Source organism: Tinamus guttatus, unplaced genomic scaffold, assembly GCF_059628265.1.
Source record: "Tinamus guttatus ecotype Peru unplaced genomic scaffold, ASM5962826v1 Tinamus_guttatus_pri_ptg000260l, whole genome shotgun sequence".
Lineage (NCBI taxonomy): Eukaryota > Metazoa > Chordata > Aves > Tinamiformes > Tinamidae > Tinamus > Tinamus guttatus.
Genome location: NW_028288794.1, coordinates 166,662 through 192,717, shown reverse-complemented (window position 1 = coordinate 192,717; position 26,056 = coordinate 166,662). Strand labels below are relative to the sequence as shown.

Genomic DNA, 26,056 nt, shown 5'->3' with positions numbered 1-26,056 from the left:
TTGTCATCAAAAACCGGGAATAAACCTCTTAACACAAGTGTAGCATAAGAAGCAGACATTCACTTTATTGCAGCGCTGGTGGCACGGGGGATAGCTCCACCTGTCGTGCATGCCCTAAGGTGTGTTTGCTAATGCTTTTATTTCCCTATTATCTACCCAGGCATTAAACTCTAGGAATGATCCTACATATTCATTCTATTTCCTAGAATTAATTACAACACACCCACCTCTCACGCATGTGCCCTCTGCCCCTTTGGTGGGTTCTGGTAGTCTTTTGAGACCCCTGGAGGCCATCTTTTCGTGTCCACACAATGACGTCTAATAACTCCCTTCTACATATGGCCTCATTCTGGCCCAGAAGACCCTGTTTTGCTCCTACTGTGCAGTTTCAGACAGTTCCTTGAAGATACGGTGGTCCTTATCTTCGTGTTCAACCAGTGTTTGCTGTTTTGTCCATATTCTCTCACGATGGCCCAGTAACACCTGCTCTTTTGTCCATATTCTCTCAGGATGTACCAGCAACAGCAGCAAAAACATCTCCTTGGGGGCATTCTCTTCTGGGGTTTCTCATAACACTATCAGTGCTGCCCACACAGCAGTCATGCTGGGATCGTGCACATCGTGCCTGTGTGATCACAGAGCCAAAGGCAGTGGTCACGCTATCCTCAATTTACCTTCTGCTGCAGCCTTAAACTGGAGGTTGTCCTATCCTTTCCCTAGTCTTTCCTATCTATGTGGCTTCTTATCTACATTGAAAGGTAAGCAACTATTGTTTTGCACTCCCTTGAACCCAGCAAAGTTTAACTCATTAAAAATAACCTTTGCCAAATAACCAAGTCAACTGAGACACTAGCAAGTGTTCATGAAAAAGTGTTGTTTATTAAATTGATCTTTTTTGTCCACTGATATTTTTCCACCACCTTTTTCATTCTGGAAATAATAAAATAATGTAGTTGCTACTCCTTTTTCTCTCCTTACCATTATAACAACATAAATAATTCAGAGTTTGGTTTTTGGCTTTCACCTCAGAGCTCCCTGTCCCTACTTTGAAGCTCAAAGATTCTGTTTCTTGAAATAATCACGTGCCAAAAAGAAAAGAGCTACTTCACTCTTCTGCCACTCGCTCAGTAGTTTCTCTACATATGAAGGAAATGGCAAATATTGCAAAAGTGTGCAAAAGAAACAAAAAAATAACCACGGGGAAACATGCAAAAAATCGATCATAATTAATTTTGTTGCACTGATAGTTGTATGGGACAGAAATGCCATGTCTCAGGTGTGCATCCATGGGACAGAGGCTGCAGGGCTGCAGCTTCACAGAGCTCTGCCTTACTAGCCAGGTCACTCTCCTCTTGGGGCTGTTGTACTCTACAGGGTTACTCTGAGCTCTGCTACCTCAGAAGACCCTTGGTCTACCTGCTCTTTCCCCTTCATCTGAGCTTCTCCTGTTCCATCTTCAAAGAAGTCATCTAAGCATCCATGTCTCAGTGAAATCTGCCAAGTCTATCTTCATTTCTCACTGTGCTTCTGGGGCAGCCCTCTCTAGACTTGCCTTCCTTGGCCCTGGACATTAGGGCAAGACAAGACACATGAAAGATCAAACAAAAAGTCCTAACAAATCTGACTAATGCGCTAGGGAAACAGGTTTCAATTGGAAACTCAAGAATTGCAATGATTCAGCAAAGGAGAAGGTTCTCATGTGGCCTTGCAGGTTATGAAGAGAACAAATCCCTGCTGGCTCTCAGCCCCGACAAGCATAAATCAAAGCAGTAAATCATTAGCTAGGAGATAATGAGGAGGTGGCACAACTCAGCAGATTATTCAGTAGGTTTCCTTCAAAAGCAACTTCCAGCTTCAGTCACAATGAGGAATCATTTTCACACTCAGCATCCTCCCCTCAGGAAAATGACATTTTGGCTTCGTTCTCAGCTCGCTGCCTGGATTTTTCTCCTCCTTGTTCCTGGCTTTTCAGATGGAGGGAAGCTACTGGTGGTGCCCATGGATGGAAGCCACTGGCTTAGCATGCGGCCAGTAGTGGAAAAGCTCTCAGAGAGAGGACATGAAGTGGTGGTGGTTATCCCAGAAGTAAGTTGGCGGATGGGAAAGAGACCAACCTACACTGTGAAAACGTACTCAGTGCCTTACACATTAGAAGACCTAGACAATGCCTTTAATGTGTACTTTATGAGTCACTTAGAGGCTCTGCCTTTCCCGCAGAATGTTGTAGCACAATATAGAGGCACTAGAGCTCTCACCCGCACTCTTTTTTCTCAGTGTAAGAGCCTGTTCGGCAACAAGGAAATGGTACAGTACTTGAATCAAAGCAACTTTGATGCTGTCCTGACAGATCCTATTACTATGTGTGGAGCTATAGCAGCTAATTATCTTTCGGCTCCCTCCATCTTCTTCATGAGAGGATTTCCGTGTGGATTACACTACACAGCAAATCAGTGCCCCAACCCTCTGTCGTATGTCCCAAGGGTATTGACTTTCAACTCGGACCGCATGACTTTCTTTGAGAGAGTGGAAAATGCACTGGTTGCAATCCTGGAGCTTGGCTACTGTGACGATTTATATTCAGAGGCTCTGAAGTTTTCCTCTGAACTTCTTCAAAGAGATGTGACCGTGCTGGAACTTCTGAGCAATGCTTCCATTTGGCTGCTGAGATTTGACTATGTGTTTGAATATGTCAGACCAGTGATGCCCAATATGATCTTTATTGGAGGTATAAACTGTGCTGAGAAGAAACCCCTGTCAAAGGTATGTTCTTCTCCTTTGGATTATACCAGTGAAATGTGATTATATATTTTGTGGAGATTTTGTGCTGTTGGAAGCTTCTTTTTGATGATTTAACGCAACTTTTGTTTGGCAGATGGTTTCCACAGGTTGACACTGTATTATCTTGACAGAGGCAGATGACTGTTACTTGGGTTAATGAGGATTTGCTGACAAGTCCAACAAAAATGCCATTTTATCTGCTAACTACAAATTACTATCCACAATGAATGTATTTTATTCACTGACCAGATGTAGTTTTGATTTCATTTTCATGCATTCTGGCATACATTTCTCTTGACTAGAAATTGAAAGACCATGCGCTAATTTTTTTTTTTATATATATACTCTAGGTTAAAAAGGACAATTATTTTGCTTTGGTTTTATTTTTGTGACATATGGTTTCCTAACTGGCTTATTTTAAGATATATAAAACCGTAGCAGTGAATAATTCTCTATGGGTGCAATGCAAGACACACATTTCCTTCTTGTGAAATGACTCACTCCCTTTTGAACTCTGATCACATGCATCGACTTGCACTAGAACGTCTTTGGCGCTAAAGATTTTTCCTCCCTTCTTTCGTGTTTCTTTTATACTCTTTGAGGGGCTCGTGCAGAGCCACTGGACTTCTCTCAGGTGAATAAAGAGCAAGTTGACTGCGGGCATTCCCTCACGGTAGAATAAGAGAAGGGCACGTTGTAGTTTGAGATTTAAGAATTGCTGTAGCACGTTCTTGCTGGTTACCTGAGAGTCTTAGCTTTTCTATCCTGAAGGTGTTAGAGTGGCATACACATGGAAGGTAATCCAGGAATCCAGAGGGAGGGCCGGAACAGTTACAGCTTCCACAGCACCACGTGCCATGTCTCTGAGGCCTTCTCGGGGCTTTTGGGCTTTCTGTAAATAACAGCTCATTGACTATAGACAGTTCAGAGCAAGGTGCTAACATGTTGGTGTCTGTTTATTTGGGTCTTTTTATTATTATTTTTTTTTCCTGAGAACACTGAACACCTTTAAAACCAATAATACTGTTTGTCAGCCTTATATTGGAAAGGAAAAATACACATCAGGCACATAAGAGATGTGCTATTCTTAAAAAAAAAAAAAAAAAAAAAGACCAACTGCCTGAGTTTTGCTTTCTGGTTAAGTTAATACACTAATTCCCCCATGATAGTAAAAGTCAAAGATTATGCATAAAGACCTGGGGAGGTTATGACTAATAAGTTTGCAGGTATTGCAGATATCAAGCTCACTCTCCTACAAAAGTCAGGAAATATTCCAATTAATGTTACCTGAGAAGTCTTCAATGTCAAATATCTTTGTTAGGATAGAGTCAATAGCTTCAGGATCACATACGATCATTTTCACATGAGGTCTATTTCTTGCTGTCCTAGAAATATCTGTGCCTTGTGACTTGCTTAGCGGCTGCTGCTTCCTGATGCAGAGACTTACAGTAAGGTGACTTTCTAACTCACCATCAATATATCCACTTTAAGTGAAATCATGCTAGCCAAACCATCTACTACCCCCTTCTCTGCAGGCAAATGCCAGTATAGCTCCATGGGAGTTTCACCTATTCAAAACGTAAGAGTAAAATCAGGCAGGTTCCTGCTCTTGTTAGTGTTACCAAAAACCAGGAATAAACCTCTTAAGACCAATGTAGCACTAAGAAGCAGACATTCACTTAATTGCAGCGCTGGTGGCACGGGGGATAGCTCCACCTGTCGTGCATGCCCTAAGGTGTGTTTGCTAATGCTTTTATTTCCCTATTATCTACCCAGGCATTAAACTCTAGGAATGATCCTACATATTCATTCTATTTCCTAGAACTAATTACAACACACCCACCTCTCACGCATGTGCCCTCTGCCCGTTTGGTGAGTTCTGGTGGTCTTCTGAGACCCTTGGGGTCATCTTTCCATGTCCATTTCAGGATGTCTAGTAACTCATTTCCATATATGGCCTCATTCTGGCCCAGAAGACCCTGTTTTGGTCCTACTGTGCAGTTTCAGACAGTTCCTTGAAGATACGGTGGTCCTTATCTTCGTCTTCAACCAGTGTTTGCTGTTTTGTCCATATTCTCTCATGATGGCCCAGTAACACCTGCTCTTTTGTCTGTTTTCTCGCAAAATATACCAGCAACAGCAGCAAAAACATCTCCTTGGGGGCATTCTCTTCTGGGGTTTCTCATAACACTATCAGTGCTGCCCACACAGCAGTCATGCTGGGATCGTGCACATCGTGCCTGTGTGATCACAGAGCCAAAGGCAGTGGTCACGCTATCCTCAATTTACCTTCTGCTGCAGCCTTAAACTGGAGGTTGTCCTATCCTTTCACTACTGTTTCCTATCTATGTGGCTTCTTACCTACATTGAAAAGTAAGCAACTATTGTTTTACACTCCCTTGAATCCAGCAAAGTTTAACTCATTAAAAATAACCTTTGCCAAATAACCAAGTCAACTGAGACGCTAGCAAGTGTTCACGAGTTCCTGCAAGGCACTGATATACTTGATGTGCCCTGTGCCTGACTTTGCACTCCCTCCTTATCACATGAAGAATGCGGTAAGATCTGGACTACACCCATCCTGGTATAAAAAGGCAATCATTCCTTGCACCCAAGAGCATGCAAGACAACACTGTTGAGCACTGGGTGAAACACCTGTTTACACAGTGTGTTAAAACCTGCCTCCTTTACCCTTTTCAACAAATACATGGTACGGTTATAAAAGAAAAATAAAGCCTGTTTTAATGAGAAAGTATTGCATATTAAATTGATCTTTTTTGTCCACTGATATATTTTTAACCACCTTTCTCATTCTGGAAATATTAAAATAATGCAATTGCTACTCTTTTTTTTTTTCTCTGCTTACACATGATATCAACACAGATAATTCAGAGAGCGGGTATTTTAGCTTTCACCTCAGAGCTCCCTGTCCCTACTTTGAAGCTCAAAGATTCTGTTTCTTGAAATAATCACGTGCCAAAAAGAAAGGAGCAACTCACCCTTCGGCCACTCAGTAGTTTCTCTGCATATGAAGGAAATGGCAAATATTGCAAAAGTGCGCAAAACTAATATAAAAATAACTACGAGGAAACATGCAAAAAAATGATCATAATTAATTTTGTTAATTTTTGTTAAATTTATTTTGATAGCTGTATGGTACAGAAATGCCATGTCTCAGGTGTGCATCCATGGGACAGGGGCTGCAGCTTCACAGAGCTCTGCCTTACTGGCCAGGTCACTCTCCTCTTGGGGCTGTTGTACTCTACAGGGTTACTCTGAGCCCTGCTACCTCAGAAGACCCTTGCTCTACCTGCTCTTTCCCCTTGATGTGAGCTTCTCCTGTTCCATCTTCAAAGAAGTCATCTAAGCATCCATGTCTCAGTGAAATCTGCCAAGTCTATCTTCACTGTGCTTCTAGGGCAGCCCTCTCTAGACCTACCTTCCTTGGCCCTGGACATTAGGGCAAGACAAGACACACGAAGGATCAAACAAAAAGTCCTAACAAATCTAATGTGCTAGGGAAACAAGTCTCAATTGAAAACTGAATAATTGCAATGACTCAGCAAAGGAGAAGGTCGTCAAGTGACCTTCCAAGTAAATAAGAAAACAAAGCCTTGCTGGCTCTCAACCAAGCATAAATCAAAGCAGTAAATCATTAACTATCAGATAACGAGGAGGTGGCACAACTCAGCAGATTATTCAGTAGGTTTCCTTCAAAAGCAACTTCCAGCTTCAGTCACAATGAGGAATAATTTTCACACTCAGCATCCTCCCCTCAGGAAAATGACTTTGTGGCTTCGTTCTCAGCTCGCTGCCTGGATTTTTCTCCTCCTTGTTCCTGGCTTTTCAGATGGAGGGAAGCTACTGGTGGTGCCCATGGATGGAAGCCACTGGCTTAGCATGCGGCCAGTAGTGGAAAAGCTCACGGAGAGAGGACATGAAGTGGTGGTGATTATCCCAGAAGTAAGTTGGCAGATGGGAAAGAGACCGACCTACACTGTGAAAACGTACTCAGTGCCTTACACATTAGAAGACCTAGATAATGTCTTTCATAAGTACTTAATGAATCACTTGAGGGGTCTTCCTTTCCCACAGAATGCTCTAACACTGTATAGGAGCTCAATTGCTGTTTTTGACACATTCTTTTCTCAGTGTAAGGGCCTGTTTGGCAACAAGGAAATGGTACAGTACTTGAATCAAAGCAACTTTGATGCTGTCCTGACAGATCCTATTTCTATGTGTGGGGCCCTAGTGGGTAATTATTTTTCGATTCCTTCCATCTTCTTCATGAGAGGATTTCCTTGTGGATTACACTACACAGCAAATCAGTGCCCCAACCCTCTGTCGTATGTCCCAAGGCTATTTACTTTCAACTCGGACCGCATGACTTTCTTCGAGAGAGTGGAAAACGCACTGGTTGCAATCCTGGAGCTTGGCTACTGTGACGGTTTCTATTCAGAGGCTGTGAAGTTTTCCTCTGAACTTCTTCAAAGAGATGTGACCGTGCTGGACCTTCTTAGCTCTGCTTCCATTTGGCTGCTGAGATTTGACTATGTGTTTGAGTATGTCAGACCAGTGATGCCCAATATGATCTTTATTGGAGGTATAAACTGTGCTGAGAAGAAACCCCTGCCAAAGGTATGTTCTTCTCCTTTGGATTATACCAGAGAAATGTGATTATATGTTTTGTGGAGATTTTGTGCTGTTGGAAGCCTCTTTTTTATGATTTAATGCAACTTTCATTTGGCAGATGGTTTCCACAGGTTGACACAGTATTATCTTGACAGAGGCAGATGACTGTTACTTGAGTTACTGAGAATTTGCTGACAAGTCCAACAAAATTGCTATTTCACCTGCTAACTACAAATTACTATCCACAATGAATGTACTTTATTCACTGACCAGATGTAGTTTTGATTTCATTTTCATGCATTCTGGCATACATTTCTCTCGGCTAAAAAGTGAAAGACCATGCAGTGAGGGTTTTTATTTTATCCTCTAGGTTTTACAAGTCAATTTGCTTAGGTTGTGTTTCTGTGACATCTACTTTCCTACCTGGCTAGCTGTGTGATTTTATTGTTGTTTGTAGGTTATGGTGAAAGCTAAATTTCCACATGAAATGGAAAGAATTGAACCAGAATAGTATCTTTCGAGACAGTTACATATAGGCAAAACTCAGATATGAGTTCATTTCTATTTCTTGACAGGTACTCTTAACACAATTTAAATCATGGATTTAAAATAAATATAGAATTTAGATTTTGATACTTACTGTAAAATGTATAAAAGAGTAGCAGTGAATAAATCTCTATGGGTGCAATGCAAGACACACATTTCCTTCTTGTGAAATGACTCACTCCCTTTTGAACTCTGATCACATGCATCGACTTGCACTATAACGTCTTTGGCGGTAAAGGTTTTTCCTCCCTTCTTTCGTGTTTCTTTTATACTCTTTGAGGGGCTCGTGCAGAGTCCACTGGACTTCTCTCAGGTGAATAAAGAGCAAGTTGACTGCGGGCATTCCCTCACGGTAGAATAAGAGAAGGGCACGTTGTAGTTTGAGATTTAAGAATTGCTGTAGCACGTTCTTGCTGGTTACCTGAGAGTCTTAGCTTTTCTATCCTGAAGGTGTTAGAGTGGCATACACATGGAAGGTAATCCAGGAATCCAGAGGGAGGGCCGGAACAGTTACAGCTTCCACAGCACTACGTGCCATGTCTCTGAGGCCTTCTCGGGGCTTTTGGGCTTTCTGTAAATAACAGCTCGTTGACTATAGACAGTTCAGAGCAAGGTGCTAACATGTTGGTGTCTGTTTATTTGGGTCTTTTTATTATTTTTTTTTCCTGAGAACACTGAACACCTTTAAAACCAAAAATACTGTTTGTCGGCCTTATATTGCAATGGAAAAATACCTGTAGCACGTTCTTGCTGGTTGCCTGACAGAGTCTTAGCTTTTATATTCTGAACGTGTTACAGTGGCACACACTTTCTGTCTTGCTACTTACCAAAAGGGCAGAAGCATCCTGCAGCCATTTGATTCCTGATTTCTACCATCTTCACACTGTCCATATGATGGAAATCTCACATTATAAATGCTGTAAAACCTAGTGCAGCTCCTCTTCAGTCTGGCTTTCCCTGTTTAGATCTTTCTCGTGACTAGAATTTCTGCAGAGAGAATTTCTTCTGTTTCACTCTGAACAGAGTCCAGCACCAAGGTAATATCCTAGTAACTATAGTTTAATGTAAACAAATGCAGAGTGAGTCACATGAGGGAAAATATTTACCTATGCATAAACACTTGTAAGCTCACAGTTGATCACTACCATGCAGGAATACAATCTTGTGATAAGGACAGACAGTTCTTTGAAACTCAGTAGCCCATTGCTCAAGAGACAAAGGAAAACAAGAAGCTGAGATGGGGAGGAAGGCGGAAAAAAACAAAACAGAAAAGGTCTTTAAGTCACTAACTTAGTCCGTGGTAGGTCTTCATGCAGACTATTATCTGATCCGTTATCCCAGGAACAATATGGTAGAAGGAAAAATTAGAGAGGAAGGTGCATTACAGGTAGCTATTACAAATGCAAAGAAATTAGAGGAGCTCAAAAAGTGGACAGAGCAATGAAGAATGCATCAAGGCGTTTGATTCACAAGCTCCCTGAGCCACTTATTGCTGGAGGCTGGGTGGGTAGTTTGGTTGCATATAAGTAACACTGCTTTCTTATGCACTTCCTCAGCGTTCCTCTAACATCCAGTGTCAAGATTGCTAGGTAACACAGGCACATGGTCTGATTCAGTGTGGCTATTTTTAATAATAAAACTGTTGGGGAGGCAAGAGCCCTCAGTTCATCCAGGGCTTGCACGGAAGGGGAGCGACAGAGGCACTGCAATTCAAAGCAAAGGCATCAGGACAAGGCAAACGAAGTATCTACCTTGTTCCCTCAGAGGGGACTGTAGCACATGCTACCTACCTAATTTATCACTTACTGGAGAGGACTCAGAAATGGGAAATTCATTTTGGGTACCAAACTGAAATCCAATATATGCTTTGGATTCATTTACCTCATAAAGCAATAATCATGCCCCAGTATCCAAACCTCTTCTGATAACTACTAACTATAAAGAAAACAATATTGTAAATTATTAACTGTTTTACACCAAAACGACCTGCTCCTAAGCTTCCTTCCTTGGAGAGTTTTCTTCAGGATTTTCTTAGGGGATCCCTGCAGTCCTAGGAGAAAATGGCCGACTTCCTCATTAGCTCACTACACAGATGCTTCCCATGATGTTTAAGATGGTGGGAAACTTCTGTTATTACCTAAGCACTTACAGAAGAGTGGCACGGTGACTGTCACTGTCACAAGGCTGCCTGGAAGTGGTGCAGGAAGCACTTCCTGACTAGGAAGCTCCATGTTCTGCAGTGATTCCAGGGGTGAGCAAGCAGGAATCCTCAGGATTACGATACTCCCAAGTTTATTACATCAGCAGTGCCTAGACATGTGTTATGGAAGGTAATCCAGGAATGCAGAGGGAGGGCAGGAACAGTCACAGCTTCCGCAGCACCACGTGCCGTCTCTCTGGCCTGCTCAGGGCTTTTGAGCTCTCTGTGAATAACAGCCCATTGACTGGCATAGGGGCACAGACCTATTTCCCTGGCAATTCCTCTGATAACTGCCATCCTCATCCTCTTGACTCTAGGACTGGCATGCTGTCATGTCCACGTGCACTATCATTTGGTTAACAGGGTAGTTATTATAAGTGCATCTACGGGAGAACTCTCTATTTTCAGCGTTAAAGTAATAGTCATTGATCTCTTCATAACCCAAATATTAGGCAGTTTGTGGTGAAATATTCAAGGTGTTGACTATTGACAATTCAGAGCAATGTGCTTACATGTTGGTGTCTGTTTATTAGGGTCGTTTTTTCCTGAGACCACTGAAAACCTTTAAATCAAAAATATTGTTTGTTGGCCTTATATTGCAATGGAAAAATGCACATCAGACACATAAGGGATTTACTACTCTTATTAAAGAGGACCTACTGCCTGAATTTTTCTTTCCAAGGGAAGCTTGCTATTTGGTTAAATGCACTAGTTCTCAGATGATAGTAAAAGTCAAAGATTATGCATAAAGACCTGGGGAGGTTATGAGCAATAACTTTGCAGATATCAAGCTACAAAAGTCAGGAAATATTCCAATTAATGATACCTGAGAAGTCCTCAATGAAATATGTCTCTGTTAGGATGCAGTCAATAGCTTCAGGATCACATATGATCTTTTTCACATGAGGTCTATTTCTTCCTAGAAATACCTGTGCCTTGTGACTTGCTTAGCTGCTGCTGTTTCCTGATGTGGAGACTTAGAGTAAAGTGACTTTCTAACTCACCATCAATATATCAATTTTAAGTGAAATCTTGCTAGCCAAACCATCTACTACCCCATTCTGTGCAGGCAAATGCCACTATAGCTCCATGGGAGTTTCACCTATGCAAAACGTAAGAGTAAAATCAGGCAGGTTCCTGCTCTTGCTAGTGTCACCAAAAACCGGGAATAAACTTCTTAACACCAATGTAGCATAAGAAGCAGACATTCACTTTATTACAGCGCTGGTGGCATGGGGGGATAGCTCCACCTGTCGTGCATGCCCTAAGGTGTGTTTGCTTATGCTTTTCTTTCCCTATTATCTACCCAGGCATTAAACTCTAGGAATGATCCTACATATTCATTCTATTTCCTAGAACTAATTACAACACACCCTCCTCTCACGCATTTGCCCTCTGCCCCTTTGGTGAGTTCTGGTGGTCTTCTGAGACCCTTGGGAGTCATCTTTCCATGTCCATTTCAGGATGTCTAGTAACTCATTTCCATATATGGCCTCATTCTGGCCCAGAAGACCCTGTTTTGGTCCTACTGTGCAGTTTCAGACAGTTTCTTGAACATACGGTGGTCCTTATCTTCGTCTTCAACCAGTGTTTGCTGTTTTGTCCATATTCTCTCATGATGGCCCAGTAACACCTGCTCTTTCTTCCGTATTCTCTCAGAATGTACCAGCAACAGCAGCAAAAACATCTCCTTGGGGGCATTCTCTTCTGGGGTTTCTCATAACACTATCAGTGCTGCCCACACAGCAGTCATGCTGGGATCGTGCACATCGTGCCTGTGTGATCACAGAGCCAAAGGCAGTGGTCATGCTATCTTCAACTTACCTTCTGCTGCAGCCTTAAACTGGAGGTTGTCCTATCCTTTCGCTACTGTTTCCTATCTATGTGGCTTCTTATCTAAGTTGAAAGGTAAGCAACTATTGTTTTGCACTGCCTTGAACCCAGCAAGCTTTAACTCATTAAAAATAACCTTTGCCAAATAAGCAAGTCAACTGAGACACTAGCAGGTGTTCACGAGTTCCTGCAAGGCACTGATATATTTGATGTGCCCTGAGCCTGACTTTGCACTCTCTCCTTATCACACGAAGCATGCGGTAAGATCTGGACTACACGGCCCTGGTATAAAAAGGCAATCATTTCTTGCACCCAAGAGCATGCAAGACAACACTGTTGTGCACTGGGTGAAAGACCTCTTTACACAGTGTGTTAAAACTTGCCTCCTTTACCCTTTTCAGCAAATACATGGTACGGTTATAAAAAAAAAATAAAGCCTGTTTGAATGAAAATGTGTTGTTTATTAAATTGATCTTTTTTTGTCCACTGATATATTTTCATCACCTTTCTCATTTTGGAAATATTAAAATAATGCAGTTGCTACTCTTTTTTTTTTTTCTCCGCTTACACATGATAACAACACAAATAATTCAGAGAGCGGGTATTTTAGCTTTCACCTCAGAGCCCCCTGTCCCTACTTTCAAGCTCAAAGATTCTGTTTCTTGAAATAATCACGTGCCAAAAAGAAAACAGCTACTTCACCCTTCTGCCCCTCACTCAGTAGTTTCTCTACATATGAAGGAAATCACAAACATTGCAAAAGAGTGCAATAAATAATAACCACGGGGAAACATGCAAAAAAAATGATCATAATTAATTTTGTTGCACTGATAGTTGTATGGGACAGAAATGCCATGTCTCAGGTGTGCATGCATGGGACAGAGGCTGCAACTCTGCAGCTTCACAGAGCTCTGCCTTAATGGCCAGGTCACTCTCCTCTTGGGGCTGTTGTACTCTACAGGGTTACTCTGAGCCCTGCTACCTCAGAAGACCCTTGGTCTACCTGCTCTTTCACCTTGATCTGAGCTTCTCCTGTTCCATCTTCAAAGAAGTCATCTAAACATCCATGTCTCAGTGAAATCTGCCAAGTCTATTCTCATTTCTCACTGTGCTTCTGGGGCAGCTCTCCCTAGACTTGCCTTCCTTGGTCCTGGACATTAGGGCAAGACAAGACACATGAAGGATCAAACAAAAAGTCGTAGCAAATCTGACTAATGCGCTAGGGAAACAGGTTTCAATTGGAAACTGAAGAATTGCAATGATTCAGCAAAGGAGAAAGTTCTCATGTGGCCTTGCAGGTTATGAAGAGAACAAATCCCTGCTGGCTCTCAGCCCCAACAAGCCTAAATCAAAGCAGTAAATCATTAGCTAAGAAATAATGAGGAGGTGGCACAACTCAGCAGATTGTTCAGTAGGTTTCCTTCAAAAGCAACTTCCAGCTTCAGTCACAATGAGGAATCATTTTCACACTCAGCATCCTTAGCTCAGGAAAATGACTTTTTGGCTTCGTTCTCAGCTCGCTGCCTGGATTTTTCTCCTCCTTGTTCCTGGCTTTTCAGATGGAGGGAAGCTACTGGTGGTGCCCGTGGATGGAAGCCACTGGCTTAGCATGCAGAAAGTAGTGGAAAAGCTCACAGAGAGAGGACACGAAGTGGTGGTGGTTATCCCAGAAGTAAGTTGGCGGATGGGAAAGCGACAGACCTACACTGTGAAAACATACTCAGTGCCTTACACATTAGAAGAGCTAAATAATGCCTTAAATGAATCCCTTATGAGTCAGATAGAGGGTCTGCCTTTCCCGCAGAATGTTGTGGCACAGTATAGAAGCAGTAAAGCTATGACCAGGATTCTTATGTCTCGGTGTAAGAGCCTGTTCGGCAACAAGGAAATGGTACAGTACTTGAATCAAAGCAACTTTGATGCTGTCCTGACAGATCCTATTTCTGTGTTTGGAGCTATAGTAGGTAATTATTTTTCAATCCCTTCCATCTTCTTCATGAGAGGATTTCCTTGTGGATTACACTACACAGCAAATCAGTGCCCCAACCCTCCGTCGTATGTCCCGAGGCTTTTTACGTTGAACTCGGACCGCATGACTTTCTTTGAGAGAGTTGAAAACGCACTGGTTGCAATCCTGGAGCTTGGCTACTGTGACTATTTCTATTCAGAGGTTGTGAAGTTTTCCTCTGAACTTCTTCAAAGAGATGTGACCCTGATGGAACTTCTGAGCTCTGCTGCCATTTGGCTGCTGAGATTTGACTATGTGTTTGAGTATGTCAGACCAGTGATGCCCAATATGATCTTTATTGGAGGTATAAACTGTGCTGAGAGGAAACCCCTGTCAAAGGTAAGTTCTCTTTTTCTGGATTATACCAATGAAATGCATGGTTTGTGGTTACATGTTTTGGGGAGATTTTGTGCTGTTGGAAGCTTCTTTTTGATGTTTTTGTTTGGGAGATGGTTTCCACAGCTGACACAGTATTATCTTGATAGATGCAGATGACTGTTACTTGGGTTAATGAGGATTTGCTGACAAGTCCAAAAAAATGCTATTTCATCTGCTAACTACAAATTACTCTCCTCAATGAATGTATTTTATTCACTGACCAGATGTAGTTTTGATTTCATTTTCATGCATTCTGGCATACATTTCTCTCGGCTAAAAAGTGAAAGACCATGCAGTGAGGGTTTTTATTTTATCCTCTAGTTTATACAAGTCACTTTGCTTTGGTTGTGATTTTGTGACATAAAGATTCCTACCTGGCTAGCTTTGTGATTTTATTGCTGTTTGTAGGTTATGGTGAAACCTAAATTTCCACAAGAAATGGAAAGAATTGAACCAGAATAGCATCGTTTGAGACAGATACATATAGGCAAAACTCAGATATGAGTTCATTTCTATTTCATGACAGGTAGTCTTAACACAATTTAAATCATGGATTTAAAATAAATATAGAATTTATATTTTGATAATTATTGTAAAATGTATAAAACAGTAGCAGTGAATAATTCTCTATGGGTGCAATGCAAGACACACATTTCCTTCTTGTGAAATGACTCACTCCCTTTTGAACTCTGATCACATGCATCGACTTGCACTATAACGTCTTTGGCGCTAAAGGTTTTTCCTCCCTTCTTTTGTGTTTCTTTTATACTCTTTGAGGGGCTCGCGCAGAGCCACTGGACTTCTCTCAGGTGAATAAAGAGCAAGTTGACTGCGGGCATTCCCTCACGGTAGAATAAGAGAAGGGCACTTTGTGGTTTGAGATTCAAGAATTGCTGTAGCACGTTCTTGCTGGTTGCCTGACAGAGTCTTAGCTTTTATATTCTGAAGGTGTTACAGTGGCATACACTTTCTGTCTTGCTACTTACCAAAAGGGCAGAAGCATCCTGCAGTCATTTGATTCCTGATTTCTCCCATGTTCACACTGTCCCTATGATGGAAATGTCACATTATAAATCCTGTAAAACCTAGTGCAGCTCCTCTTCAGTCTGGCTTTCCGTGTTTAGATCTTTCTTGTGACTAGAATTTCTGCAGAGAGAATTTCTTCTATTTCACTCTGAACAGAGTCCAGCAATAAGGTAATATCCTAGTAACTATCGTTCAATGTAAACAAATACAGACTGAGTCACATTTATCTATGCATACACACTTGGAAGCTCACAGTTGTTCACTACCATGCAGGAATACAATCTTGTGATAAGAATAGACAGTTCTTTGAAACTCGGTAGCCCATTGCTCAAGAGACAAAGGAAAACAAGAAGCTGAGATGGGGAGGAAGGCGGAAAAAAACAAAACAGAAAAGGTCTTTAAGTCACTAACTTAGTCCGTGGTAGGTCTTCCTGCAGACTATTATCTGATCCCTTATCTCAGGAACAATATGGTAGAAGTAAAAATTAGAGAGGAATGTGCATTACAGGTAGCTATTACAAATGCAAAGAAATTAGAGGAGCTCAGAAAGTGGACAGAGCAATGAAGAATGCATCAAGGCGTTTGATTCACAAGCTCCCTGAGCCACTTATTGCTGGAGGCTGGGTGGGTAGTTTGGTTGCATATAAGTAACACTGCTTTCTCATGCACTTCCTCAGCGTTCCTCTAACATCCAGTGTCAAGATTGCTAGGTAACACGGGCACATGGTCTGATTCAGTGTGGCTATTTTTAATAATAAAACTGTTGGGGAGGCAGGAGCCCTCAGTTCATCCAGGGCTTGCACGGAAGGGGAGCGACAGAGGCACTGCAATTCAAAGCAAAGTCATCAGGACAAGGCAAACGAAGTATCTACCTTGTTCCCTCAGAGGGAACTGTAGCACATGCTACCTACCTAATTTATCACTTACTGGAGAGGACTCAGAAATGGGAAATTCATTTTGGGTACCAAACTGAAATCCAATATATGCTTTGGATTCATTTACCTCATAAAGCAATAATCATGCCCCAGTATCCAAACCTCTTCTGATAACTACTAACTATAAAGAAAACAATATTGTAAATTATTAACTGTTTTACACCAAAACGACCTGCTCCTAAGCTTCCTTCCTTGGAGAGTTTTCTTCAGGATTTTCTTAGGAGATCCCTGCAGTCCTAGGAGAAAATGGCCGACTTCCTCATTAGCTCACTACACAGATGCTTTCCATGATGTTTAAGATGGTGGGAAACTTCTGTTATTACCTAAGGACTTACAGAAGAGTGGCACGGTGACTGTCACTGTCACAAGGCTGCCTGGAAGTGGTGCAGGAAGCACTTCCTGACTAGGAAGCTCCATGTTTTGCAGTGATCTGGGGGTTGAGCAAGCAGGAATCCTCAGGATTACGATACTCCCAAGTTTATTACATCAGCAGTGCCTAGACATGTGTTATGGAAGGTAATCCAGGAATGCAGAGGGAGGGCAGGAACAGTCACAGCTTCCGCAGCACCACGTGCCGTCTCTCTGGCCTGCTCAGGGCTTTTGGGCTCTCTGTGAATAACAGCCCATTGACTGGCATCGGGCCGCGGACCTATTTCCCTGGCTGTTGCCGGCCGCTGTCTCCGGTCTCAGCTCGGGGCTGTATCCGGGCTCCGGTCAACGTGGAGTGTATTCCGCCTGCTGCCAGTCGCTGCTTCCGGTCTCGGCTCGATGGCCGTCTCCGGGCCCGGCAAGGAAACATGTACACCTGGAGGTCGGTCCTCCGGGGACGTCCCCAACCCGCGAGGGGACAAACCACGTAACACCAATATGGTTGAAGTGGAATGCCGTTTATTGCTTGTTGCTTGCTACAGTTATACCCTTTTCAAATGCAGAAGCTGACTTAGTAAGTGCTTGATATGGAATGCAATTGCAGCCATTCTATTTATGGTTAAAATTGGCCTTGTCATTACTTCCCCCTAGACTTTCCGTCACATCGCGAAATCTTCCGACCACCAGACCCTTCCTCTTAGCCTAAGTCTGGTCAAGCCAGCCCGCTGTCTTGACTCTTTCCTTAAGCCGTGAGGCCAGCCTAAGCCTGATTTGGCTTCTCAAACCGGTCTCATCCACATCTCCCCCTCCCCATGCTAAGGGTTCATCCTGTGGAGCTCGGAACATTCCAAGCCCTAGCTCGGGGTTCTGAATGACCTTCTTATAGGTCCTAGTGGGCCTAGAGACAGACCTTTGGGCTTTATCAGGGGGCAAAGAGGACGGTGGGGCCGTTTCCCTTACAGGAGCGCCCCGGAGGCCGCTGGACGATGGGGTCCAGCAGCTATCAAAGCCGATTTTGCACAATGGGCAGAGAGCCTCCAGCATGGACTCTAGTTTTTCTTTCTCCCTCCGGAGCCTAGCAACCTCTTTTCATAGGCGTAACTTTGTCCCTTGCAGCAGCCCAGCTTCCACAGCAAGTATCGCCTCTCGTTCTTGGTGCCTCCTCCGACACCTAGCCTGTGCTAGCCTGTTCTGTTCTCTCTTTTTACCTTGCTCCTTCTCTTCATCAGGCGGCCGTCGGTGGCTGTAGGGATATGAGCGAGGGTACGGGCTCAACATGGAGGTGGCAACCGTGGACTGGGCCATCCATTGCAGGTCTTGTCTGGTCGCGATGGCGTTGAAGGTCGGGGTAAAGGCGTCACCTACTTTCTCATAATCCTCTGTCGTCAGACAACAGAAGGTGAGGTTAGTAAAGCCCAGGTATTTACATCCTCCCTACATGACAGCATCCATAATGACCAATATGGCTTCGTGGAGGGCTCTTAGGACAATCTCTGTCTAGAGACAAGGTGTCGACTTTCCTTGTCCCCTAATTATAATACTTTCCGTCCCACACCAACCCCTTTTCCTCAAGGGAACAGGGAGATGTCTCTCCCAATTCCCAGCCGACTCTCCTTCGGTGCGTCCACCTGGATTATTGTCGGCAACCCCGAGGCCTCTCCCAATTTATTACCTTGGGCCTTACCGGTCTCCTTTATCCGCTTCGGATCCCGGACTGCCTTAAGCACCTTGTTGGCCAATAAGAGTTCCGGGTCTTGACAGTCTTTCTTGGAGTATTTATCTATACTATTTATCCATACTATTTATCTATACTGTAATATAGGGTATATGCAAAATATAACTAAGCCTCCGCAAAGCTAGACTACTGGCGGCTTAAAGCAGAATAGGCATCCTTATTGCAAGTAGCATTATCGCAAGCGTAATTTTGGTTGCGCTGTTCGGCCTTATCGCATTACCGCAAGCGTAAGCAATACAATACTGTCTGCGGGTGTGCGTCCGTCGCACACGCACCCCGTGCCGTTCCTCTTCCTCACACAGTCTTTCATATTTTTCTTCATACTTCTCCAGTTGCAGGAGCGACGCCTGCTCCTCCTTCTTCTTCTTCTTCCCGATCATCCAATCCTGTAGGTGAAGAGGCATCTCGGCTCTTGGTTAGCTTTGGTCTAATAAACCTCGCTGGAACCCATTCCACCCGTTCACCCATCTGCACCGCAGCATGCCCACGACTCTGGGCATTTGCCCTGCTCCTTGCTTTCCTCTTTCGAAGTGAGCTCGGATGGGGCTTCCGACCCTTCCCCTCAGCTATAATGGTTTAGAACGTACAGCGCGCGGCTTAAAATTCTCTGCTGTTCTTTCTGGGGTACTTCTCCTGTATAACCCTCCCCCTCCCCAAGGCGGGTTATTTGTTGCTTGAGGGTGCGGTGGGCTCTTTCTACAACGGCCTGTCCTTGGCTGTTGTAAGGAATGCCGTGCTTTAGCCGAATGCCTCATTTCTTTTTAGGTTACAATCCCTAATCTAGTCTATTATTGGTATACACACATAGCGAAGCTATCTACTAACTCTCACTTGCACAAGCTTAACCCGTCATGTACATCTTTGCATCTGCATCCTGTTGGTCTGTGGGTTCTTTTGCATCTGCATCCTGTTGGTCTGTGGGTTCTCATATCTATCTTCTCATCTCCGTGTCTCCCACTTAGCTATGTTAGAGAGTTCCCTTTCTAATCCCGATCTGTACCGATCCCGCTCTTTTCCTTTATAAACTACAACATACGGTCCCTTGATCTCACTAGGTTTACCCAAATTCTTCCCAATATTAATAAGATATATGGAGGGAAGTGTTCCGAATATTATCTCAAATGGAATAAACTCCAAAACATAAGGGGATCTAAAGACCATACACACACACAAACAGCACAAACACAGTTTCTATCCAGTGGCACGACCTCACGTAGCCGTGCACTCCACTAGTGAGTTCGACTGTCTCAATTGCAAAGCCCATCCTCGTCGCCAATTAGGTACGAACGGGCTTGGGATTTGGCAATAATCACACAGAGAAGGTGGCTACAGAGAGCCTCTATTCAGGTAAAAGCACATTAAGGAAGCGAAGTATGAATAATTACTCTTGAGGTACCATTTGCCGGCAGGATACTGAGACTGAACATTCGAGTCAGCAGATTAGAGGGTTGCTGACAGGCTCCCAGCTTAGCGGGCGCGCGTCCCCGCAGAGACAACGTAGGTCTCGGTGTTAGGAGTCTCGCCCCCCCCCCGCCCCGCACTGTCTGTTTATGCCCGGTGCATCCTGCCACGTAGGGCCAGTACGTGCCAGCAGGCAAACCGGGGGGCGGACAAACTCCACCTTCAGTCACGTAACCTTCCCTCCTGGGTGCGCAGGTGCCCGTACCAGTAAGTGGTCCCAGCCGTCAGTCTGAGGGTCCTGCCTTCCTCATCTTCCTCCCTTTCGGGTGCTTGATCTGCAAACTAGTTTAGAGGAAGTTCGCCATTAAGTTCGCTGCAAGCCCGATCGAGCAGCCACCTTCAACTGCGTTTTGGAGGAGGTCGGCTGTGAGCCTGGCTGATCAACTGCCCCCGTGCTTCTTATTGTGCAGCCCAGGCAGACAAACATCTTCTTTCTATGATTCTACAGATCATCCAAATTTCCACCTTTCAACCATACCTCACGTCAGCATTATTATACAAAGGATACAACACATAATACAGACGAACACAGCAAACAGAGATAATAGTCCTAATAACGGTTTCTGCCCTCACTTAAGGTATTACAATTCTCCAACCTCCACTTTAAAGGGCAGATCAAATCCCTCTATGTCCCTTACGGTAGGGAAGGCAGTTATCGTCTCCCTGTACCCGGGAGCCGCCCTTGCCCCCTCCTCCTGCTCCAGTGTTTGCATTTGGCCCTCCTGGGTCCCAAAAGACTCTTGCTGCACACCACCCTTCACAATCCTCCCTTGCTAACTCCAAAATAAATATCACAAGCTCCTCTGCCTTTCCGGCCATCGCTCGTCGGGAGCCTGTCACTCCCCGCCTGACCAGTTTATGCAGGCACCCCCTGATGGCTGCCGACTTGATACAAGTCCTAAATTCTTTGCCCAGGGTCTTCATCACCTTGACCGCGGTATCCATGCCTCCTGCGCCGTCCTCTGCCTGCGGCGCCGTCCTCCGCCTCCAGGATCACGTCGGGGTCACCACCTGTTGCCGGCCGCTGTCTCCGGTCTCAGCGCGGGGCTCTATCCGGGCTCCGGTCAATGTGGAGTGTATTCCGCCTGCTGCCAGTCACTGCTTCCGGTCTCGGCTCGATGGCCGTCTCTGGGCCCGGCAACGAAACATGTGCACCTGGAGGTCGGTCCTCCGGGGACGTCCCCAACCCGCGAGGGGACAAACCACGTAACACCAATATGGTTGAAGTGGAATGCCATTTATTGCTTGTTGCTTACTACAGTTATACCCTTTTCAAATGCAGAAGCTGACTTAGTAAGTGCTTGATATGGAATGCAATTGCAGCCGTTCCATTTATGGTTAAAATTGGCCTTCTCATTACTTCCCCCTAGACTTTCCGTCACATCGCGAAATCTTCCGACCATCAGACCCTTCCTCTTAGCCTAAGTCTGGTCAAGCCAGCCTGCTGTCTTGACTCTTTCCTTAAGCCGTGAGGCCAGCCTAAGTCTGATTTGGCTTCTCAAACCGGTCTCATCCACACCTGGCAATTCCTCTGATAACTGCCATCCTCATCCTCTTGACTCTAGGACTGGCATGCTGTCATGTCCACGTGCACTATCATTTGGTTAACAGGCTAGTTATTATAAGTGCATCTATGGGAGAACTCTCTATTTTCATTGTTAAAGTAATACTCAGTGATCTCTTCATAACCCAAATATTAGGCAGTTTGTGGTGCAATATTCAAGGTGTTGACTATTGACAATTCAGAGCAATGTGCTAATATGTTGGTGTCTGTTTATTAGGGTCGTTTTTTCCTGAGACCACTGAAAACCTTTAAATCAAGAATATTGTTTGTCGGCCTTATATTGCAATGGAAAAAGGAACATCAGACACATAAGGGATTTACTACTCTTATCAAAGAGGACCTACTGCCTGAATTTTTCTTTCCAAGGGAAGCTTGCTTTTTGGTTAAATGCACTAGTTCTCAGATGATAGTAAAAGTCAAAGATTATGCAAAAAAGCTGGGGAGTTTATGAGGAATAAGTTTGCAGATATCAAGCTCACTCTCCTACAAAAGTCAGGAAATATTCCAATTAATGTTACCTGAGAAATCCTCCATGTCATATGTCTCTGTTAGGATGCAGTCATTAGCTTCAGGATCACATACGATCTTTTTCACATGAGGTCTGTTTCTTCCTAGAAATATCTGTGCCTTGTGACTTGCTTAGCTGCTGCTGCTTCCTGATGCAGAGACTTACAGTAAGGTGACTTTCTAACTCACCATCAATATATCCATTTTAAGTGAAATCATGCTAGCCAAACCATCTACTACCCCATTCTGTGCTGGCAAATGCTAGTATAGCTCCATGGGAGTTTAACCTATGCAAAACGTCAGAGTAAAATCAGGCAGGTTCCTGCTCTTGCTAGTGTCACCAAAAACCGGGATAAACCTCTTAACACCAGTGTAGCATAAGAAGCAGACATTCACTTAATTGCAGAGCTGGTGGCACGGGGGGATAGCTCCACCTGTCGTGCATGCCCTAAGGTGTGTTTGCTAGTGCTTTTATTTCCCTATTATCACCCAGGCATTAAACTCTAGGAATGATCCTACATATTCATTCTATTTTCCGGAACTAATTACAACACACCCTCCTCTCACGCATGTGCCCTCTGCCCCTTTGGTGGGTTCTGGTGGTCTTCTGAGATCCTTGGGGGTCATCTTTCCATGTCCATTTCAGGATGTCTAGTAACTCACTTCTACATATGGCCTCATTCTGGCCCAGAAGACCCTGTTTTGGTCCTACTGTGCAGTTTCAGACAGTTCCTTGAAGATACGGTGGTCCTTATCTTCGTCTTCAACCAGTGTTTGCTGTTTTGTCCATATTCTCTCATAATGTCCAAGTAACACCTGCTCTTTTGTCTGTATTCTATCAGAATGTGGCAGCAACAGCAGCAAAAACATCTCCTTGGGGGCATTCTCTTCTGGGGTTTCTCATAACACTATCAGTGCTGCCCACACAGCAGTCATGCTGGGATCGTGCACATCGTGCCTGTGTGATCACAGAGCCAAAGGCAGTGGTCACGCTATCTTCAACTTACCTTCTGCTGCAGCCTTAAACTGGAGGTTGTCCTATCCTTTCCCTAGTCTTTCCTATCTATATGGCTTCTTACCTACATTGAAAGGTAAGCAACTATTGTTTTGCACTCCCTTGAACCCAGCAAAGTTTAACTCATTAAAAATAACCTTTGCCAAATAACCAAGTCAACTGAGACACTAGCAAGTGTTCACGAGTTCCTCCAAGGCACTGATATACTTGATGTGCCCTGAGCCTGACTTTGAACTCTCTCACTATCACATGAAGAATGTGGTAAGATTTGGACTACACCCATCCTGGTATAAAAAGGCAATCATTCCTTGCACCTAAGAGCATGCAAGACAACACTGTTGTGCACTGGGTGAAACACCTGTTTACACAGTGTGTTAAAACCTGCCTCCTTTACCCTTTTCAGCAAATACATGGTACGGTTATAAAAAAAAAAATAAAGCCTGTTTTACTGAAAAAGTGTTGTTTATTAAATTGATCTTTTTTTGTCCACTGATATATTTTTAACCACCTTTCGCATTCTGGAAATATTAAAATAATGTAGTTGCTACTCTTTTTCTTTTTTTCTCTGCTTACACATGATAACAACACAAATAATTCAGAGAGCTGCTATTTTAGCTTTCACCTCAGAGCTCCGTGTCCCTACTTTGAAGCTCAAAGATTCTGTTTCTTGAAATAATCACGTGCCAAAAAGAAAACAGCTACTTCACCCTTCTGCCTCTCACTGAGTAGTTTCTCTACATATGAAGGAAATTACAAACATTGCAAAAGTGTGCAATATATATAAAAAAAAACACGAGGAAATATGCAAAAAATTGATCATAATTAATTTTGTTGCGCTGATAGTTATATGGACAGAAATGCCATGTCTCAGGTGTGCATCCATGGGACAGAGGCTGCAGGGCTGCAGCTTCACAGAGCTCTGCCTTACTGGCCAGGTCACTCTCCTCTTGGGGCTGTTGTACTCTACAGGGTTACTCTGAGCCCTGCTACCTCAGAAGACCCTTGGTCTACCTGCTCTTTCCCCTTGATCTGAGCTTCTCCTGTTCCATCTTCAAAGAAGTCATCTAAACATCCATGTCTCAGTGAAAACTGGCCAGTCTATTCTCATTTCTCACTGTGCTTCTGGGGCAGCTCTCCCTAGCCTTGCCTTCCTTGGCCCTGGACATTAGGGCAAGAAAAGACACATGATGGATTAAACAAAAAGTCCTAGCAAATCTGACTAATGCGCTAGGGAAACAGGTCTCAATTGGAAACTGAAGAATTGCAATGATTCAGCAAAGGAGAAAGTCCTCATGTGGCCTTGCAGATTATGAAGAGAACAAATCCCTGCTGGCTGTCAGCCCCGACAAGCATAAATCAAAGCAGTAAATCATTAACGAGGAGGTGGCACAACTCAGCAGATTATCCAGTAGGTTTCCTTCAAAAGCACCTTCCAGCTTCAGTCACAATGAGGAATCATTTTCACACTCAGCATCCTTTCCTCAGGAAAATGACATTTTGGCTTCATTCGCAGCTCGCTGCATGGATTTTTCTCCTCCTTGTTCCTGGCTTTTCAGATGGAGGGAAGCTACTGGTGGTGCCCGTGGATGGAAGCCACTGGCTTAGCATGCGGAAAGTAGTGGAAAAGCTCACAGAGAGAGGACACGAAGTGGTGGTGGTTATCCCAGAAGTAAGTTGGCAGATGGGAAAGAGACCGACCTACACTGTGAAAACGTACTCAGTGCCTTACACCTTAGAAGACCTAGATAATGCCTTTCATGACTCCCTTATGACCCACTTGAAGGGTCTGCCTTTCCCACAGAATGTTGTAACACAATATAGAAGCATTAGAACTCTCATGGGCACTTTTTTTTCTCAGTGTAAGAGCCTGTTCGGCAACAAGGAAATGGTACAGTACTTGAATCAAAGCAAATTTGATGCTGTCCTGACAGATGCTGTTGCTGTGTGTGGAGCTATAGTAGGTAATTATTTTTCAATCCCTTCCATCTTCTTCATGAGAGGATTTCCTTGTGGATTACACTACACAGCAAGTCAGTGCCCCAACCCTCTGTCGTATGTCCCAAGGCTATTTACTTTCAACTCGGACCGCATGACTTTCTTTGAGAGAGTGGAAAACGCACTTTTTGCAATCCTGGAGCTTGGCTACTGTGAACATTTATATTCAGAGACTGTGAGGTTTGCCTCTGAACTTCTTCAAAGAGATGTGACCCTGCTGGAACTTCTGAGCCCTGCTGCCATTTGGCTGCTGAGATTTGACTATGTGTTTGAGTATGTCAGACCAGTGATGCCCAATATGATCTTTATTGGAGGTATAAACTGTGCTGAGAGGAAACCCCTGTCAAAGGTAAGTTCTCTTTTTCTGGTTTATACCAATGAAATGCATGGTTTGTGGTTACATGTTTTGGGGAGATTTTGTGCTGTTGGAAGCTTCTTTTTGATGTTTTTGTTTGGGAGATGGTTTCCACAGCTGACACAGTATTATCTTGATAGATGCAGATGACTGTTATTTGGGTTAATGAGGATTTCCTGACAAGTCCAACAAAAATGCTATTTCATCTGCTAACTACAAATTACTATCCACAATGAATGTATTTTATTCACTGACCAGATGTAGTTTTGATTTCATTTTCATGCATTCTGGCATACATTTCTCTCGGCTAAAAAGTGAAAGACCATGCAGTGAGGGTTTTTATTTTATCCTCTAGGTTATACAAGTCAATTTGCTTTGGTTGTGATTTTGTGACATAAAGATTCCTACCTGGCTAGCTGTGTGATTTTATTGCTGTTTGTAGGTTATGGTGAAACCTAAATTTCCACAAGAAATGGAAAGAATTGAACCAGAATAGCATCGTTTGAGACAGATACATATAGGCAAAACTCAGATATGAGTTCATTTCTATTTCATGACAGGTAGTCTTAACACAATTTAAATCATGGATTTAAAATAAATATAGAATTTATATTTTGATACTTATTGTAAAATGTATAAAAGAGTAGCAGTGAATAATTCTGTATGGGTGCAATGCAAGACACACATTTCCTTCTTGTGAAATGACTCACTCCCTTTTG

The 26,056-nt window shown here is 43.5% G+C and overlaps 3 protein-coding genes and 1 pseudogene across 4 annotated transcripts in view; all 4 read left to right on the top strand.

Annotated features, from left to right (window-relative positions):
- LOC104573235 (UDP-glucuronosyltransferase 1A1) overlaps positions 1 to 26,056 on the top strand; it is a 123,005-nt gene that overhangs the window by 31,520 nt on the left and 65,429 nt on the right. Inside the window, exon 1 of one of the 2 annotated variants that reach the window (XM_088526958.1) lies at positions 1,921 to 2,760. The exons of the other annotated variant lie outside the window; for it this stretch is intronic. Within the exon in view, the coding sequence (XP_088383084.1) occupies positions 1,999 to 2,760 (762 nt within the window). The 5' untranslated portion in view covers positions 1,921 to 1,998. Of the gene's footprint in view, positions 1 to 1,920; positions 2,761 to 26,056 lie in introns of those variants that run through there. 2 annotated transcript variants of the gene reach the window in all.
- Positions 6,562 to 7,504, top strand: LOC148594301 (UDP-glucuronosyltransferase 1A9 pseudogene; annotated as a pseudogene).
- On the top strand, positions 13,482 to 14,837 carry LOC148594300 (UDP-glucuronosyltransferase 1A9-like). The gene is made up of 2 exons (XM_088526945.1): positions 13,482 to 14,336; positions 14,784 to 14,837. Exons 1-2 carry the CDS (start codon positions 13,482 to 13,484, stop codon positions 14,835 to 14,837), a joined length of 909 nt encoding a protein of 302 aa, XP_088383071.1.
- On the top strand, positions 24,435 to 25,833 carry LOC148594299 (UDP-glucuronosyltransferase 1A9-like). Its single transcript, XM_088526944.1, has 2 exons — positions 24,435 to 25,331; positions 25,780 to 25,833. The coding sequence occupies exons 1-2, from the start codon at positions 24,435 to 24,437 to the stop codon at positions 25,831 to 25,833; spliced, it is 951 nt and encodes a 316-aa protein (XP_088383070.1).